The 16,990-nt window shown below is 47.5% G+C and overlaps 1 protein-coding gene across 4 annotated transcripts in view; it reads right to left on the bottom strand.

Moving 5' to 3' along the window:
• The window catches only part of LOC119162179 (uncharacterized), a 93,555-nt gene that overhangs the window by 42,249 nt on the left and 34,316 nt on the right, over nucleotides 1-16,990 (bottom strand). For all 4 annotated transcript variants that reach the window (XM_075879306.1, XM_075879303.1, XM_075879304.1 and 1 more), the window contains exons 5-7: nucleotides 8,176-8,300; nucleotides 3,067-3,191; nucleotides 2,304-2,528 (exon numbers count right to left, since the gene is read on the bottom strand). In XM_075879306.1, coding sequence (XP_075735421.1) covers nucleotides 2,304-2,528; nucleotides 3,067-3,191; nucleotides 8,176-8,300 — 475 coding nt within the window. The remainder of the gene's footprint in view (nucleotides 1-2,303; nucleotides 2,529-3,066; nucleotides 3,192-8,175; nucleotides 8,301-16,990) is intronic.

Here is a 16,990-nt window from a genome sequence, read left to right as displayed (position 1 = left end):
CACATGCTAAAGAGTTAGTCCTTTAGCAGTCCAGCTGCGCACATCCAGATAGATTGCGCTCTTCCTCAAATAAACGTGGGAGAATGTATACACAGTACAGGTAGGGGACTCATGTGTTTTGCGTGTACAATTTTCGTACAAATTTTAAACTTTCACAACGACTTTTCAATATAGTGAATGACTTTTAGCGGTGATTGATTGATTGATTAAAACTTTATTTTTGTCCTGAGAAGACGCAGGGGAGACCCTGCGCCACCCGGCTAATCCCACGTTAGGACCATCAAGCCGAGCTTGGCGGCCCGTTCACGGGCACTCTGGACGGCCAGGGTTTGATCCTTAAGTTCGGGGCTGCGTAAGAGTGCAGCCCACCTGTCCTCCCTGAGGGGGGGGGGGGGGCGATGGCTTCACATTCCCACAACACATGATTAAATGTGGCTAACAGTCCACAAGCGGGGCAATCCGCACTTGGATACCGTTCAGGGTAGATGGCATGAAGAACCGCAGGGTTAGGATACGCACTGGCTTGCAATAGTCTTAGGGTGACTGCCTGCACCCTGCACAAGGCCGGGTGTGGGAGAGGGAATACCCTTCATGACAGATAGAAGTGCTTTGTTATTTCGTTGAACGTGAGTAAGGGTTCCCAGCTAGGCAGGGGGACTGTGGAGGCGGCGCGGTCAGCGAGTCCTCGCATGGCCTCGTGTGCGCCCTCGTTCAGGTTAAAGGTAGAGACCTCAATCGACCCCAGGTGAGCGGGGAACCAAGTTAGAGAATGGGGCGTGATACACTTGACGCTTTAGAGAATGCGGAGCGCCTGAGGGGCTACCATCCCGGTTTCGTAGGCTTTGATAGCCGCCTTGGAGTCGCTGTACATTGACTCTCTGCGACTATCTAGCATAGCCAGCGCGATTGCAACCTGTTCGGCTATCACGGGCATCGATGTGCGTACTGTGGCGGAGCAAGTGAGCCTGGAATTTGAGTCGACGATTGAAACAGCGAATGCTTCTTGTTGGACATATGGCACAGCATCCACAAAGCTTGAATCAGTGGGGTTGCTACGGACGTGCTCGAGCAGAGCTCTACCCCTGGCCCTACGTCGACCGACGTGCGCTGGGTGCATATTGCGGGGAATGGGTGCGATGTGCAGTTGAGACCTGATGTTTCTGGGAATCTGCATGGAATTGGGGCACTGGTCAATAGAGTTGAGGCCCAAACCATTGAGTATCTTGTGGCCCGATTTGGTTCCGGAAAGCCTGAGCAGCTGTGAGCGCTCTTGCGCCTCGATTATCACTTCGAGTGTATTGTGAACACCGAGCTTGAAAAGGTTTTCAGTGCGAGTGCTTACAGGCAAGCCGAGCGCGAGCTTGAAGACCTTTCTTGTGAGGGAATTGAGCTTACTTCTCTCTGCAACATGCCAATTATACATGGCCGCCGAGTACGAAAGGTGGCAGAGCACAAACGCATGTATGATGCGTATGAGATTGTCGTCCTTGATTCCCCTGTGTCTGTTGGTGATTCTCCGGATGAGGCCGAGAGCACTTTCCGTCTTGGTAGTGATCTGAGTGCAGCTCTGTTAGTGCCGTTGGACTCGATATACATTCCCAATATTCGGAGCGAATCCACTCTGGGCACTGGGGACCCGCCACCAGTGAAAAGCCATATTTCACTTTGAGACGCAGGTTTCCAGTCACGGTGGCCGCCACCTCGGGGTCTTTTCTTGTAGAGCAGAAGTTCAGATTTCGATGGGGAGCCCCTGAGACCGGTGGGACGGAGGAAACGTTCGGTCACGTCGATTGCGTGCTGCATGGCTTCCTCAACTTGACCATCGCTCCCCCCGGTGCACCAGATGATTATATCATCTGCGTAGATGGTATGATTGATTCCTTGAATCTTCGCGAGTTCCTTGGAGAGCCCGATCATCACGATGTTAAATAGTGTTGGTGAAATAACCGAGCCCTGAGGTGTGCCAGGTGAACCGAGATTGATCTCTCGTGAGAAGTACCCTTCTATCTTGAGCTTGGTAGTTCTCTGGTAAAGAAAGGATCTCACGAAGTCGTAGACCCTTTTCCCTAGCCCTAGGCTGGTGATAGACTGGAGAATGAATTCGTGAGAAACGTTGCCGAAAGCACTTTTAGCGGTCCCTCGAGATTCGTTGTATGGAGATTTCACTGTATAGCACAGTGCCATTTCTAATACTAAAGCTCTTCACCGTCTCTTCGAGAACTTAACATAACTCGGTAGGGAAACTAAAGAAGGCAACAAGTGAAGGAAATAAACTAAGCGAAATTATTAGACTAGAGCCTTACATTGGGCTGTGGGTACCCCGATGAGCAGGTAGTGATGAATTCCTGCGACAAGTTGACGGATACATTGTCTGCATTGACACCCAGAATGTCCACAGTGTATTGACCTGTGGCAATATCTTGTGAGTGGAAGAAGGCTTGCAACTTTTTTCCTTGTGCAGAGATCTTGTCTCGAAAAGCTCGAATAGCAGGAAAACGCCAAATGCCTGAGCCAGCTGCGGATTCCATCTACAAAGCAGAGCAATCACTTAAATTACACATTCATAAACATTGAGACAGACGCATCAAATAATGAGATGTATAAATAACTCATAACTAACAGTTCCAGGCTGTCAAAAACTTCTTGCTGCAATGAGTATTGATACTTTATCAATTTACAGAGTATACATTGTGTAGTCCACATAGTTTCTTCTTTTCCCCAAATTAAAACTTTCATCACCTTGACTAATAGCAATCATATAGACCAAACAGTGATATTTCATTTAATCCTGCTATTTCTGCAGCAAGAGAACAACACGGAGAATATACTTCCTTTGTGTCCATCACATCATGTAATAAAAAAGAAGCAGTTATTTAACAGAAACATGAGGGTTGCTCTCACATGGATTTTATTAGCAGCTGCTTATCAACACACCTTCTAGAACACTCAAAACTTCATGCAATACAAGTTTGTGCTATTTAAGTTCCAATTAAGTATAAAAACAAAACTTGTTTTTATATGTCGAAACTAGGCTGTTTGAGGTACTAAACCAAGTATCATACATACATTCTTGATAGTGCACCAAAGAGCCTGAGCTGGATATGTTGTAAACTCCTCTTCAAGGAAGCATAAATAATCCATGCTCACTCTGTCACTGTTGCCAAAGTCCACATAAAACACCTTAACGTGACCTGCAAGAGTGAATAACGACAGAGGCTGTTAGAAAACACCATAAAAAGAAAATAAGTATTAACAAAATAAAGACCACCTAAAGATCTATACTCGATGCCTTTTAAAGACTGCACGCACAAGAAGCCAGCCACTGTGACTAAAAATGATTCAAAGTCAACATCCGATTTTTCAATTCCCTAGGGATGACATAATCATTAAAAAAATTGGGTAGTACGAAAAAAAAACACAAGCATACATCTGTACGACCCTCAATGGATTAAACTGCCACAGCTTTGCTTGAAACAATCCAAAGGACTGCCAGTATACATACCTATTTAGCGTCTCAGTGCTCATACTGTTAGAGGAGACTGGATGCGTGGGAGCATCTTAGTAACACCTATGTATGATAGCATTGGTCTTTTTCATTATTGATAGTGACCGCATATTACCCCTGCATAGTGGCAAAGCTGACTATTGGGAACTGCTATGACTTACAAGAGAATCAGTGCCAAGACTGCTGCTTCAAAGCTGCAATGAACATGGAAGTTGTGCTGGCTAATTTAAATGCCCTTTTGTATTTGTACTTAAGTCCAAAACAAATTAGATGGAAATGGGCATCAGTATCTGAAATTTTATATGTCCTTATACAATAGCTCCTAGGTGTACATGGCAGTCTCTGAAGATGTCTTATCATAAGCAGGCAGATTCGAGAACTCTGTCAATTGTATAATAGTGCATCCACAAAATGAAGAGTACTAAATAAAGCAATAGACCTTTTTCACGCACATAAGCGTCGCCAACAGGCACGCAAGTGCTCATGGAAAGTCAGAACACCACAGCAGTCTCCATGACAAGCATGCAAGTCTCTGCTTTAGCTCTCTGCTTTTGACGTGCCAGCAATTGCGAAATGTACATAGTGTGTGTGACAAGTTGTAGCCTATTATTACGGTTCAATTCAGTAATTAACTTTTTCTGTCTTTAGCAACAATGACCTCTATACGATTTCCATCAGCGTAATGCTGCCGGCAGCTACTGTTAGACCACCTGAATGGTTCCCACGAGCGTTTATATTTTGTTCTTGGTGCCAGTGTGACAGCACAATTTGAAAAAAAAACTCCCAAGCATTTCCCCGAGGGTGAACATGGTTAAGTGCGAATGCACGGGGTGATGCTATGAGGGGCGACCCGCTCTCGACGGGAAACTGAGAGAGAAGACGGGCGCGCGAGAGAGAGGGGTGCGAACGCAGCTGCAGCGAGCGAGGAGAGCGGAGGAGCGAGCGAAGGGAGATATATAAGACAGGTTACTGACACCGAAAGATATAAGACACGTTACTGACACCGATATCAGCGTCGCGTCCGTGGCTTATTCGGTAGAGTGTCGCGCTGCGGCCCGCCAAGTCCTCTGTCTTTTAAAGATAGAGAGAAGACTGCGGACGCCGCCGACAGCGGTGGATGGTTTGGGGTCGCTTATAAAGTGTATTCACACTTAAAATGTACAACTTTTGTTTCCTAGACTAGTTCCACAAGCTGCCAAGCGATGCGCCGTGAGTCCATTTGGTATCAACTTCCACAAGCACATTTGATGAGCTCAAGGTAAGGCTCCCAAATTTAAAAATTACGTGGCAGTCAGCATTTAATAAAATAAGATACATAAATTAACTAGCAGGCCCCTGGCTCTGACCGGACATAACAAAAAGTAAGCCTCTACAGCCCCCCGTTCACACTAACTGCAGCTATGTTACATTTTACAAATGCACTAGCTGTGCTTTTGTGTGTTTGCTCATATGTGACTGCACTTGTCAATATGTACACACTCAAAGCTCAATGTAACGGATCCAGATAAAACAAAATATCAGTTATAATGAAGTAAATGAAGAAGAGTGTTGCAACAGATACAGTGTTAGCAATACATATATATATATAACAAATTTTCAGTTATAGGAAACCTTATTTCGTGCAAATTTACACTCATGAAAAATACAAGACTACCTTTTAAAAGCTATGGCAGCTAGAGGCACTTTATGCCTCTGACAGTCACGGCAGGTCAGGACATAGCACTGACCTGATGAGCATAGCTGTGGCAAGAAGTATTTCTGGCGTATGCGCACTAATGTTCTATCAAAGCCAAAGTGACTAACAGATGGGTTGTCGTGGCAAGCCTGCCAAACTTCTTCATGCAGTGCCCCTGGGATGCGAAGGAGAAGTTTCCTGCCTTTTCTCAAAATTTTTTTTGTATGAAACACTTATCCACAGGCAATAAGATGTCAATAATCATGAGAGTGGGTGTGGAACAGCAACGTCAGCTCCTTGCAGATACCGGATGACAGAGAGCAACTCGATGTACTCAGCTATCCCCACCACGCTGATGACACCAAGAAATGGCAAATCTTGTTCTACGTCAGATGATGTTGAAGGATTAGGAGCACGTGATACGTAGTCAGCATCGTTATGAGTCCTACATTGCTGGCGTCGGTGTGTACCTCAGTTTCTGCAGTGTCGCCAATATGTGCCAGTGCTGAAGCTGCTTGAAGTCACTTGCGTAACTCTACGAAGGCCTGCTAATGCTCTCCTATCCACACAAACGCTACATCTTGTCGTGTTAACGACATTATGCTATTTTGGACAATCCTTTATTAAAAAGATGATAGTAGATATAGAGGCCAAGGAACTGTTGAATGGCTTTCTGGCCTTCAAGACGAGTAGAAACAACAATGGCAGCTAGCTTGTCTGGGTCTGGTCGAACACCGTCAGGGCTCACAACGTGGCCTGGAAACTTAAGTTCCTGGTAGCCGAAATAGCACTTTTTGGGTCTGATATTGAGGTATTGCTGTGATTACGCTCTTTAATAATACGAGATGTTCGTCGAACCTGCTTGAAAACTCAACAATGTCGTCCAGGTATACAACACCCATCTGCCAATTCGGTCCCACGAGTGCAACAGAGACTAACAGACAGTACTTTAAATTAATAAAGCCTGTTGGGAGTTACGAACTGCAGTTTTTTCGCAGTCGCCCTTGTCAACTTCAATTGCCAGTACCCTGACTTGAGGTCTAATGACGTAAAAAGCTGAGATTGGTGTAGACAGTTCAAGGCGTCTCCAATTAGCGGCAGGAGATAAGCATCATGTTTGGTGACGTCAGGTCATCAGTAGTCAATGCAGAGGTGAAGTGTATTGTCTTCTTTCTTTGCTAGTGCCACAGGCAATGCCTACAGATTGATTTGATTGATATGTGTAGCTTAACATGCCAAACCACCATATAATTATGAGAGATGATGTAGTGGAGGACTCCAGAAATTTCAACCACCTGGGGTTCTTCTAACATGCGCCCAAATCTGAGAGCACGGGCCTACAGCATTTTCGCCTCCATTCAAAATGGAGCTGCCCCAGTCGGGATTCGATCCTACGACCTGTGGGTCAGCAGCCTAGTACTTTAGCCACTAGATCCCCCGCGGCAGGGTGGAACGCCTACAGACTTGTTGATGGTTGGATTATATCATTCAGCATTTCTTGAACTTGACGCTTAATTGCCTCTCCCTTTGGGAAAACAGGCCATAGATGCTGGGGAAGAGGCCATGTCAATGCCTCTGTAACAATATGGTGTTTCTTAGAAGAAGTAAGTTCGACTTTCGATGCTGTGGAGAATCAAACTTAAAATTCCACCCCAAAGCTTTACCAACCACTTTTTTTGCAGGTCTGACCAGCCAGCATTAATGTGAATGAGGCTGGCTTAGTCAGAAATATTTAATGCATCTGATGAAGTCGTCACTAACGTGCCATTATCGGAGAATCCGGCGATGGCACTAAATAAGTCGACGGTGGCGCCCTGAGAGACACACTGAAATTCATAACTGAAGTTGGTATGCAGAACATGCGAGCAGTTATTCTGCACCCGAACGGAAAATTTGCTATGCAGATGTTCCGTTTAAGCAATAGAGCAGTACTTGCCTCGGCAATGCCTTCATAGTCGTTGAATACGTCTCAGGCTACCCAGATCAATATGACACTCTTCAGCAGTAATGTGACGTTGTTGACAACCTTCAAAGCACTAACAACTGTCAGAGTTGCCCATTAAGGTGTGCACCGTAGAAAATCTTAATTGAAACTTTGGCAAGTTAATCATGGCTTCATTAGCCTGTAGCAAGTCCATTTTAAGAATTAAGTCCTTTAAGCAATTGGGCAGTTTAATGAAATCTCCCCAATACATAAACCCATGAATTCTTGCTCCCTCTGTGCATTTTCCTACCGCAGTTACAGGATGGCCTCCTGCCATGCAAATCTGTAACCCAGTCCACTGGGTAGAAACCTTCAACTTTCAGGCAAGGTCCATGCTCATTACTGAAGTGTCTGCTCCAGAGTCGATTGGTGCAGTTACTTCTTCATTGCCCACGGTTACAGTAATGTTCACTGTTGGCACTCGGGGTACCACATCTTACTGGGTCTGTGTGCTTCTTTCCTGTCATCGCTGTCATTGTAATGGAGGATTTCCTGTGCAGTCAGTATCAGGGGCCTCACCTTTGGAAATCAGTGAACTCAGTTTTTCCATCCTGTAGAACAGGGCAAGCGACAACAAACAAGGTGCATGCCACAGACGTTCAACATAGCCGCGATTCGAGATCAAGGTCTCAATTTTCAGTGGTCACTCACCAAGTCACGAACAAGGGGCGTTCAGCAGGAACCCCATGGTATCCAGCTTCCCCACAATGAGAAGAAAGGGGCCTGAGATTCAGTGTGCGTCAGACATCGCTCTTCCTTGGTCTTGCTTCAAAGATGAATGATGGTACCAAGACTGAAGCCTGCCTTCGTTTGCTGAGCAGGGTTCGCCACGTGGGGAGTACTGCACGCTGGAGGACATCCCACTGCTTCTATGTAGCTCATTACGATGCACAGCCGCTCTTGTGGCAGCTCGTAGTGCACGATCCCCGCAACAAAGAGCTAGCTGACAGTTGTGCATGAACAAGCATACCGTATATTAGGGCAATAGTGAAGGCTGGAACAAACGCTCACCTTTCAAAACTTGCAGAATCCTGGCACGACGCCAGCGGCCATCATCTGCATAGTATGCTGCACAGTACATGCCAGCTTTGACAGTAATCTCTCGCCGCTGGGTACTGCTGCTGCTGTAGTACTCCCTATGGGCACAAGAAATGGTATATTTTGTAAAAACCTGCGAGAACTACAATGTGAGCATAACATAAAAGTGTGCAAACTGTAGCACTTCTCATTATTACTGAGCCACATACGATTCCAAGGATCTTAAACCAACTTTAGGAGATAAAGCCATGAAATGAGTTCAAGAATAAAAGGCGTAACTTGTCAAATTATTTTTAAGGCAAAATGCACCCATTCTACAACTGTGATAAGATGCAGTTGCATTTCTTATTTATTACATTTATTCACATGAGCATAAGAAAAAAGCCATCAAGTGCTTTTAGCCCCTTCCGCACTCAAGACTGCTTAACAATTTCTTCCCTCTCAACTTATTTTTTTACGTATTTACTTCATTATTGGTCTCTAACCCTTCTCACGTTATGAATGAGCTCGACTTGCCCATACATTACTTATGAAAGAGCTCAGCTTATCTGACAATAGCTGAAGTTTTCTCACACTGCTATGAATGAGCTAGCTTTGTCTCAATATTTTGCCACGCTCTGGGAGATAGCCACACACACACAGCTGGTTGGGTAAACAAAGAGCTAGTTCGATGGCACAGATTAATGTAAATAAGTTAGCCAGAGAGGCTGAAAAGAAAAATGCTGCCATTTTTGGGGGTCACAATTTGGCCTTGTATGGGCTGAAACTCAGTACAACATAAGTAAAAGAGAAAATAGAAAAAATACAAGGTTCCTTACAACTCCACAAAAAGATACTAAAACAACCATCATTATAGTAGTACAAGCCCTCCCAGTACAAGCCCTTGAGTGGCCCTCACAAGCTACACATCTATCTCCGACAGAAAAAAGTGACTGTTGTAAATTCCAGGCATGAAAAGTGGTGGTGGTGGTGCTAAATATGATGACAATTTGGTATTTTCTCGTTCAAGATACCCGAATTATGAGTGCATGCATGTGTGTAAGACATAAGAAAGTATGCAGGGATGGCTAATAGTGCATGCAAGCGTCTATAACTTAAAGTACGCAGGCATGGCTATTAGAAGTCGAGAACGAAGAAGTGAGCGTGGATTAAAATAAAAGTATGCCTACTGAGCCACCGCACGTCTTTCATTCATCATAATGTTACACACACATATATAAGTTCCTGAAAGGCGAAAACTAGTAAGTACAGCGGGGAGACGAAATATTGCTAATTTAGCAGGCACAACCAATGTACGAAACAGCACATTTATCATTCACTTCGAAAACGCCCTTGGTGACACTGTTTCCCTTGCCGTTATCAACCATCAATATACGTACTTTGTTTCGTGGCAGCGCTTTCCAGCCCCAAGGCCGTTCATTGACGCTCGCTTGTTCCCCCTCCCCCAATGCGAGGAAAACAGTGCCGTCACTGAGGACGTTTCGGAAGTGAATGGTGGATGCGACGTTTCGTGCTTCGGTTTCGATTTTGCCTGCTACCAGATTTCATCGCCTAGCGCTGATTACCAGTGGCCGCGTTTCAGAAGTTTCGACGTGACTATGGACTATTTGCAGGAAGCACTTCAATTCACCAATTTTACTCTACTGCCTATTCCCGCTAGTGAAAAAGTTAATTGTATTAATTTCTGTAATTACTGCCATAAATAATGTTTGCATGCATCTGAAAATGCCTTCTGCTGCAGTAATTAAAGCACCATAGGCCGCATGCAGATAGCTTTTTATACATTTAGTGGGCACAATTTTAAAACTCTGTGTGTGTGTGTGTGTATTGTTGCGGTTGGCGGGCCACCCTTTTGCCACGGCCTCCAAAACGGAAGAAAGGCAGCCACCTCATTTTGTGAAGATAAGGAGCAGCGCCAAGACGCCCTGCTGTTTCCATGTGCTGAGCGCTGCATGACTGAAATTACTCTACCAAGCACCGCTGTGCTTCACTTCCACGCAAAAGTGCAACGCGTGGCGTCTTTGTGCCCCGGTAAAAGCCACAAGGCCGAGCTTCCGCTGATTACGAATGTCGGACCATCACGCTGTGCGTCTCAGACTGATGAGCCCCTAACGCTCAAATCAGCACTAGATGTCCAGGCATGGCCCCTCGAAGGCGCCTAGACAGCGACTGCCATTCGACAAAGCATGGGTGGTCGGCCCGAGTGGCGAGATGACACTCGTTTCAGCCGCTCAAGCAAGATTCGCTGAAGGAGGCGGCATCGCCGGGATCATGCATGTGTTTGGTTTGTGTATGTATGTTTGTTGGGGACAGTGCCGGCATAATGAAACTCGTGTGTGCTGCAGGACATGCTATTGGACAGTGCCATATGGACCTATTCCGCGACCTAGGGATCTGGGGAGATGAGACTGTATTTAATCAGCCCTCGCGGGCAGCTTAGTGTGGTTCAAGGAGCTTTTTCATTATACAGCCTTTTTCAATGTAGATCTTTACATGTACAGCTTCGGGCCAAAGCGCCCGTGCCATGTAAATAATGTAAATAAACTCCCTCTACGAAGTTCAACCTCCTCCTGCCTCCACATCTTGTCCCGGATCTCCGGTGCCGCATACCCCGATCGCAACAACTGGATGGCAGCGGTGAGATGAGACTCAGCGGCGGAGAGCGACATGGACTGGAGGTCAGCCGAAAACCCTAGCCCTGGAATTCGGCAGAATTGACGCAGCGTACCATGACCGCACGTATTCGAGTGAGTGCCTGGCTTTGTGCTTGAGATGTATCGAGTCTTTTAGCCTAGACTCGTTTAAAGATAGATATAACGAACAACCGTCTAGCACCTGTGGTTGTTATTTGAGCACAGAGCAGCACTCGATGATTATCTGAGCAAGTAGGTTGAGTACTAAAACTTAGGTAATTCCGTAAACACGCGAGTTTGAGGGAGTTGTGAGGGTACGTTGCAGGAAAGTTTTGGGAAGTTGAAGAGAGCAGAGGAGTGTAAAACAAATAGGAAAAGTGTAGAGAAGGAGGTTGGTCACGTAGTGCTACTTGTGTGCTTATGCTTTCGGTCTCCGCTGTGGGATTGACCAGGTTTCAATTTCTCCAGACCCAGAATTGAAACGCTGGTGGGTTTGTGTTTTTTCACAGCTGAGCCGAAGCAACGTAGTCGCCATAGACCCGATGAGATTAACGAGAGATAACCTGCTAAACCTCTGTTGCAATCTCGACCTAAAATTCGAGGATGATATGCCTGCATCTAAACTCCGTGAGGTAATTCTCGAAAGTAAAAGTAACACTGCCGATATGAAGCACTTTGAGAATATGTATTTATTGCAACAGGAATGAATAGAGAAACAGAGAACAAGGGAGGAAGAATACAGGAAGGCAATGCAAGAAATTTCTGAGGAGAAGGAAAGGTTCAAATGCGAGTGTGAAAGACTAGAATGCACGTTAGATGCAAAGCAGAGGAGTGGTCAATCAGTACAGGTAGCACACGAGAGGTGCGAGGAACAGTTGAGTCCGGGGCAAATCGGAGCTGCAGGAAAAGCTAGCAACTACGAGGGTAGCAGCAGATTCTCGAATGAACCGAGTGCGGTGACAATGGGAACCACAGGAAAAGCTAGCAACTATGAGGGTAGCAGTAGGTTCACGAATGAACCAAAGTTGACAGCTGAGAAAGAAGCTGCGATAAGAGGAGAGGCCGCCGAAGGCCATAGTAAATGTGGTGAAGTGCTTTGCCAGGAGAATTCTAGTGAAACAGCTAAGATAGTTGTAGACGACCTGGCACAGACACGAAGTGAGAGTGTGCCAATGTTATATCTTGCCGGTAGAGTACAATAAGATTTCGACCCGCTAGGCAATAACACCAACATTAGGCCTGAAGAGTGAGGAAGTCACGCAGGATAGAGAAGTTGTGGGTCAGCTTCCCGTTAGTTGAGCTTAGTTCACGTGAGTGTGTCACCACGGTGGATCCCGACAACACAGCTGGCAAACACGCTCAGGGACCGATACCTGTGCACCACCAAGGACCCCCGGACGGCCGCATACTCCTACGCAGGCAAAAAGAACACGCAGTTGGACACCCCGTTCCAGCTCCACGACCTCCAGGCGGCCTTACGCAAGATGAAGCGTGGCACTGCACCAGGGCGTGACCAGGTTACGGTCAAACTGTTGGCCAATCTTCCCGACGCAGCCTACGCCACGCTCCTCAAATACATCAATAGCATTTGGGACGGAGAAACTCCTCTCCCTCTTGAATGGAAATCAGCTCTCGTGACCTTCATCCCGAAGGCAGGTAAACCTATTGACGTGGAGAACCTTCGCCCCATCTCCCTCACGTCTTGTGTCGGCAAGCTGATGGAAACGATGGTGCGCGACAGACTCTCCGAGTTTCTAGAAACACAGCACACTTTTGCGGACACCATGTTTGGATTCCGCCCTCAGAAGTCAGCCCAGGATATACTTCTACAGCTCCACCATGACATATTAGATCCTGTTGAATGCCCCCACAATGACAAGGTAGTCCTGGCCTTGGATCTTAAAGGAGCATTCGACAACGTGAAGCATGAGGTAATCCTTGACCACCTCAGTCAGACCAACTGTGGTTATAAAACATTCAATTATGTTAGACAGTTTCTTACAGACCGTCGAGCCTACATACGCATACAAGATGAGGAACATGGGCCTTACGTCATCGGCTCGAGGGGAACTCCTCAAGGCGCGGTCCTCTCTCCCCTCCTATTTAATATAGCCATGCTTCATCTTCCCCCCAAATTGGCTTCTTTACCAGGGATACATCACGCTCTTTACGCGGATGATATCACGATCTGGGCCACGCAAGGTAACCTGGGTCACATGGAGTCATGCCTGCAAGCAGCAGCGACTGTAGTCGACGACTACGCAACCTACTGCGGACTCCAGTGTGCCCCGGCTAAGTCAGAATTTGTGCACGTACGTCCCTCCCCTCAGGACACAACTCAGCTCCATATCAGTCTTCCCTCGGGACCGATCCGTGAGGCCAAGGAGATCCGCGTCCTTGGCCTCTTCATACACCACCAACGCAAGGCCGACACCACAATAGCCAAACTTCGCACGGTGGGAGACCAGGTGGGCCGTATGGTCCGCCGGGTCTCCAACAAGCGGGGCGGATTACGAAGCAGGGATGCAATGCGGCTTGCCCATGCTTTCGTAACGAGTAGAATACTCTACTCGACTCCCTACTTGCACCTACGCAAACACGAGGATGATAAACTCGAGGTCATCCACCGTAAAGTTATCAAGCGGGCTCTCGACCTCCCTATCACCACGTCCAACCAGAGACTTCTGGCCCTAGGCGTGGTGAATACCTACCGGGAACTTCGAGAAGCCCACCTCGTTAACCAATACACGCGCCTTGCACAGACCCATTCCGGTCGCCGCCTCTTGGACCGAATACACATCAAACACGATTACTATATTGAGGAAAGGGTGAGAGTGCCAGAACCTTGGAGACGCGCCCTCCGGGTCCGACCCCTTCCCCGCAACATGTCTAAAGAAAACCACAGTGGTCGCCGCCAGGCGCGCGCGGAAGCGTTGCAGCGACACTTTGGTCAAGAGGAACACGTGTGCTACGTGGACGTTGCCGGCCCGCACCATGGGGGGTGGTATACTGCCGCAGTCATACACAACGCAAACACCGTAAACGGGCTCACTTTCAAAGCCTACAGCGCAACACACGCGGAGGAGGTTGCCATCGCTCTGGCTCTCACCTATCCCTCTTCTAAACATATCATCACCGACTCACGAGGGGCCTGTCGGAACTATCAGCTAGGGTGGGCTTCACCGCTTGCTCAGCGCATACTGGAACCTAGCTGCCGATACGTTAATCCAACTCCGCGAAATCTGGTTTGGGCACCCGGTCACCAAGGACTCAGAGGTAACGAACAGGCCGATCAGGCCGCCCGCGCACTCTCTTCCCGGGCTATCTCCCTGTCTTTGGAAGCCTACTCGCAATCAGACAATTCGGCCCTTTCATTCAAAGATATTACCAATTACTACAAGGAGGAGCACCGGCGCTATCCAGACCCTTGTAAGGGACTGCATCGCGCTGACGAGCGCCTCCTTTTAAAACTGTTTACCAATACTGTACTGTGCCCGGCGGTGCTAAAACATTTCAATTCATCCTTTGATGGCACGTGCCAGTTCTGTGGTGAGGTGGCTGACACCTTTCACATCGTCTGGGCGTGCCAGTCTAATCCATCTATCCCCCCCAACCCCAATCCCACGAGAGAGGACTGGGAGGCGGCCCTGCTCGGCTGTCAAGACCTGAAGGCCCAAGAGGCTCTGGTTCAACGTGCGCGGGCGGCGTTGCTTGCCAATGGAGCCCCGGAATAGGGGTTCCACCTAGTGCTGTGAGGGTAGGAGGCCAATAAGGCCCCAACCCAATTACCTCTCTGTAACCATTTAATGGTTATTAAATGTTTTCACCACCACCACGGTGGATCCTGCATGCGGTGTCCAAGAGAATTTCGACCTGCTAACCAGGAACACCGGGGTGAATTCAGGAGAGGAAGCGAAGGAAGATATTAGGGAGTGCAATGCAGTTGTGAGCAGCTCCCTGGAAGGCGAGCTAGCTTCTTCGGAAGCAAACAGCTGCAGTGTTACGGGATGCGTTAAGGTGACCGCTAGTATCCAGAGTGAGGGAGAAGATGATTTGTGGGCAAATAATTCAGACTGTGCGGGCGAGACAGCAAAAGAAACCAGCCCGAGTGCTGGCGAGCCGGAGAGGCGAGTGGAAGGGTCAGAAATGGACCCTAAGAAGAGGCGTAGGCGAAAGCGGCGTCATAAACGCAGGAGTGTGACAAAGAGCACAACTCACTTGAAGAATGCCAGTAAACTCTTCAGCGTAGTAAGCCTCGAGGCATTTGTCATCCATGCAAAAGTTGAGTTGCATGCGTCAGAGCTGCGGGACGAGGAAAAGAGGAAGGGTGGTGTGTCGGGTGGAAATGCAGGCAAAAGGAATGGGACAGTCAGCCTCCCATCATTCTATACACACGTTTGATGGGACATGCAAGCGCCAGGTCGCTGGCTCGCTAGAAGTAACTGAACGAGAGGAGGAACGCTGGCTGACAGCGAAAAGCTCAGCAGGTTTCGGAGGTGAAGCGAATGGGTTTTGTCGTCCTTATCTCCGTTCGCCAAGAAACGCCCATAGGAAGCAACCGCCACCTGTTCAACTCAAAATTGAGCGACAGCGGTAAGCGTTTGGAAAGGCTCGTTAGCGGATTAGTTTGTTTTTTCATTTTGAAGTTATGTTTGGCTGTTTAAGTAGGTCTTGCTTTTGGGAAGTGTTTTGTAAGTATTTCTGCTACGAGCTAGCATTTAGGTAACAAGTGCTAGGTTTTGTTTAATTCTTAAGCCGTGTATGTTTTGGTTTTAAAGGTAAGCATGGTACAGTTGCATAACGACATGCCTAGGAGCGTTTGTCGAATAAGAGTGACGTTAGAAGCCAATTTGGGTGAGCGCAAAGACGCAAGAACATTCTTCGCGAATTTTCAGGATTCATGCAATAGTTTTTTGTTGTTAGTTTTTTTTTTTTCACATGTGTCTGGTGTGGACGTAAAAAAAGCGAGTTCATTGATTCGGGAGCTAACGTGTAGCTCTTATGAAGAGGGTAATCGCAAGGAAAAGTTAATTAGTAGTTAATCTCTGCAGGAGCACTGTAACGTGCATTTGCACAAGTGTAATGTGTATGTTCCTGATGCAGGCGCAACACGACAGTTATTTTTTCGTCTGCTCAAAGGAAATCGACGACTAGCTTTGGCGGCACTAAATTTTGGAGGCTAAAAGTTAACGTGAAGCGAAATGCCTCATTTTATGAGCATGAGGCCCGGTAGGTTACAGCGGATTACTAACGCTGGCACACAACTATGCCATGAAGAGCACATCAATTTGGAGTTCAATTTCTGGAGAGCAGTTTTAATAGGACCATTATTTTCGAAAAGGGATTAGGAGCTTCGGCAAAAGCTAAGAGAAACGCTTTGATTACTGCTTTGTGCGTTATATTTACTGTTCAAGAAATGTTCTTTTGACATCATTTTTCGGACTCGATGTGTTTCGATGTGGGCAGGGCGCTCTCCCTTGCCTGTGATTGTGTGTATTTCTCTGAAATCCCAGGTAGGAAAGGCCCATGAATGATTGAAGATAGCCGTATTAAGTCTTCGGCAGTGGCCTGGATGAAGCCACCAAACAACGACGCTTCGGGCAACCTGTACGGCTGTCACCCTTAGGTCGATTTTTCTGCCGGTGGACATCTGTTGCGTGTGGCGGCCCGCCCTTTTGCCGCGGCCCCCAAAACGAAATAAAAGCAGCCGCGTCATTCTGTGGAGATAGGAAGCAGCACCAAGACACCCTGCTGTTTCAATGTGCTGAGCGCTGCATGGCTAAAATTGCTCTACGGAGCACCGCTGTACTTCTGGTCTGCGCAAAGGTGCGACATGTGGAGTCTTCGTGCCCCGGTAAAAGCCAAAATGTCGAGCTTCTGCCGATTACAGACGTCAGACCATCACGCTATGCGTCTCTGACTGATGAGCTGCCAACGCTCAAATCGGCACCAGATGTCCAGGCATGGCCCCTCGGAGGCGCCTAGATCGCGACTGCCGTTCAACAAAGCATGGGGGGTCGCCTCGAGCGGCGTGATGACAGACTCATTTCACCTTCACCCTGCTCAAGCAAGATTTGCCGAAGGAGGCAGCATCGCCGGGACCATACGCGTGTTTGGTTTGTGTATGTGTGTTTGTTGGGGGCAGTGCCGGCATA

This window comes from Rhipicephalus microplus, chromosome X (genome assembly GCF_043290135.1).
Source record: "Rhipicephalus microplus isolate Deutch F79 chromosome X, USDA_Rmic, whole genome shotgun sequence".
Classification (NCBI taxonomy): Eukaryota; Metazoa; Arthropoda; class Arachnida; order Ixodida; family Ixodidae; genus Rhipicephalus; species Rhipicephalus microplus.
This window is presented reverse-complemented; position numbering and strand designations above follow the sequence as displayed.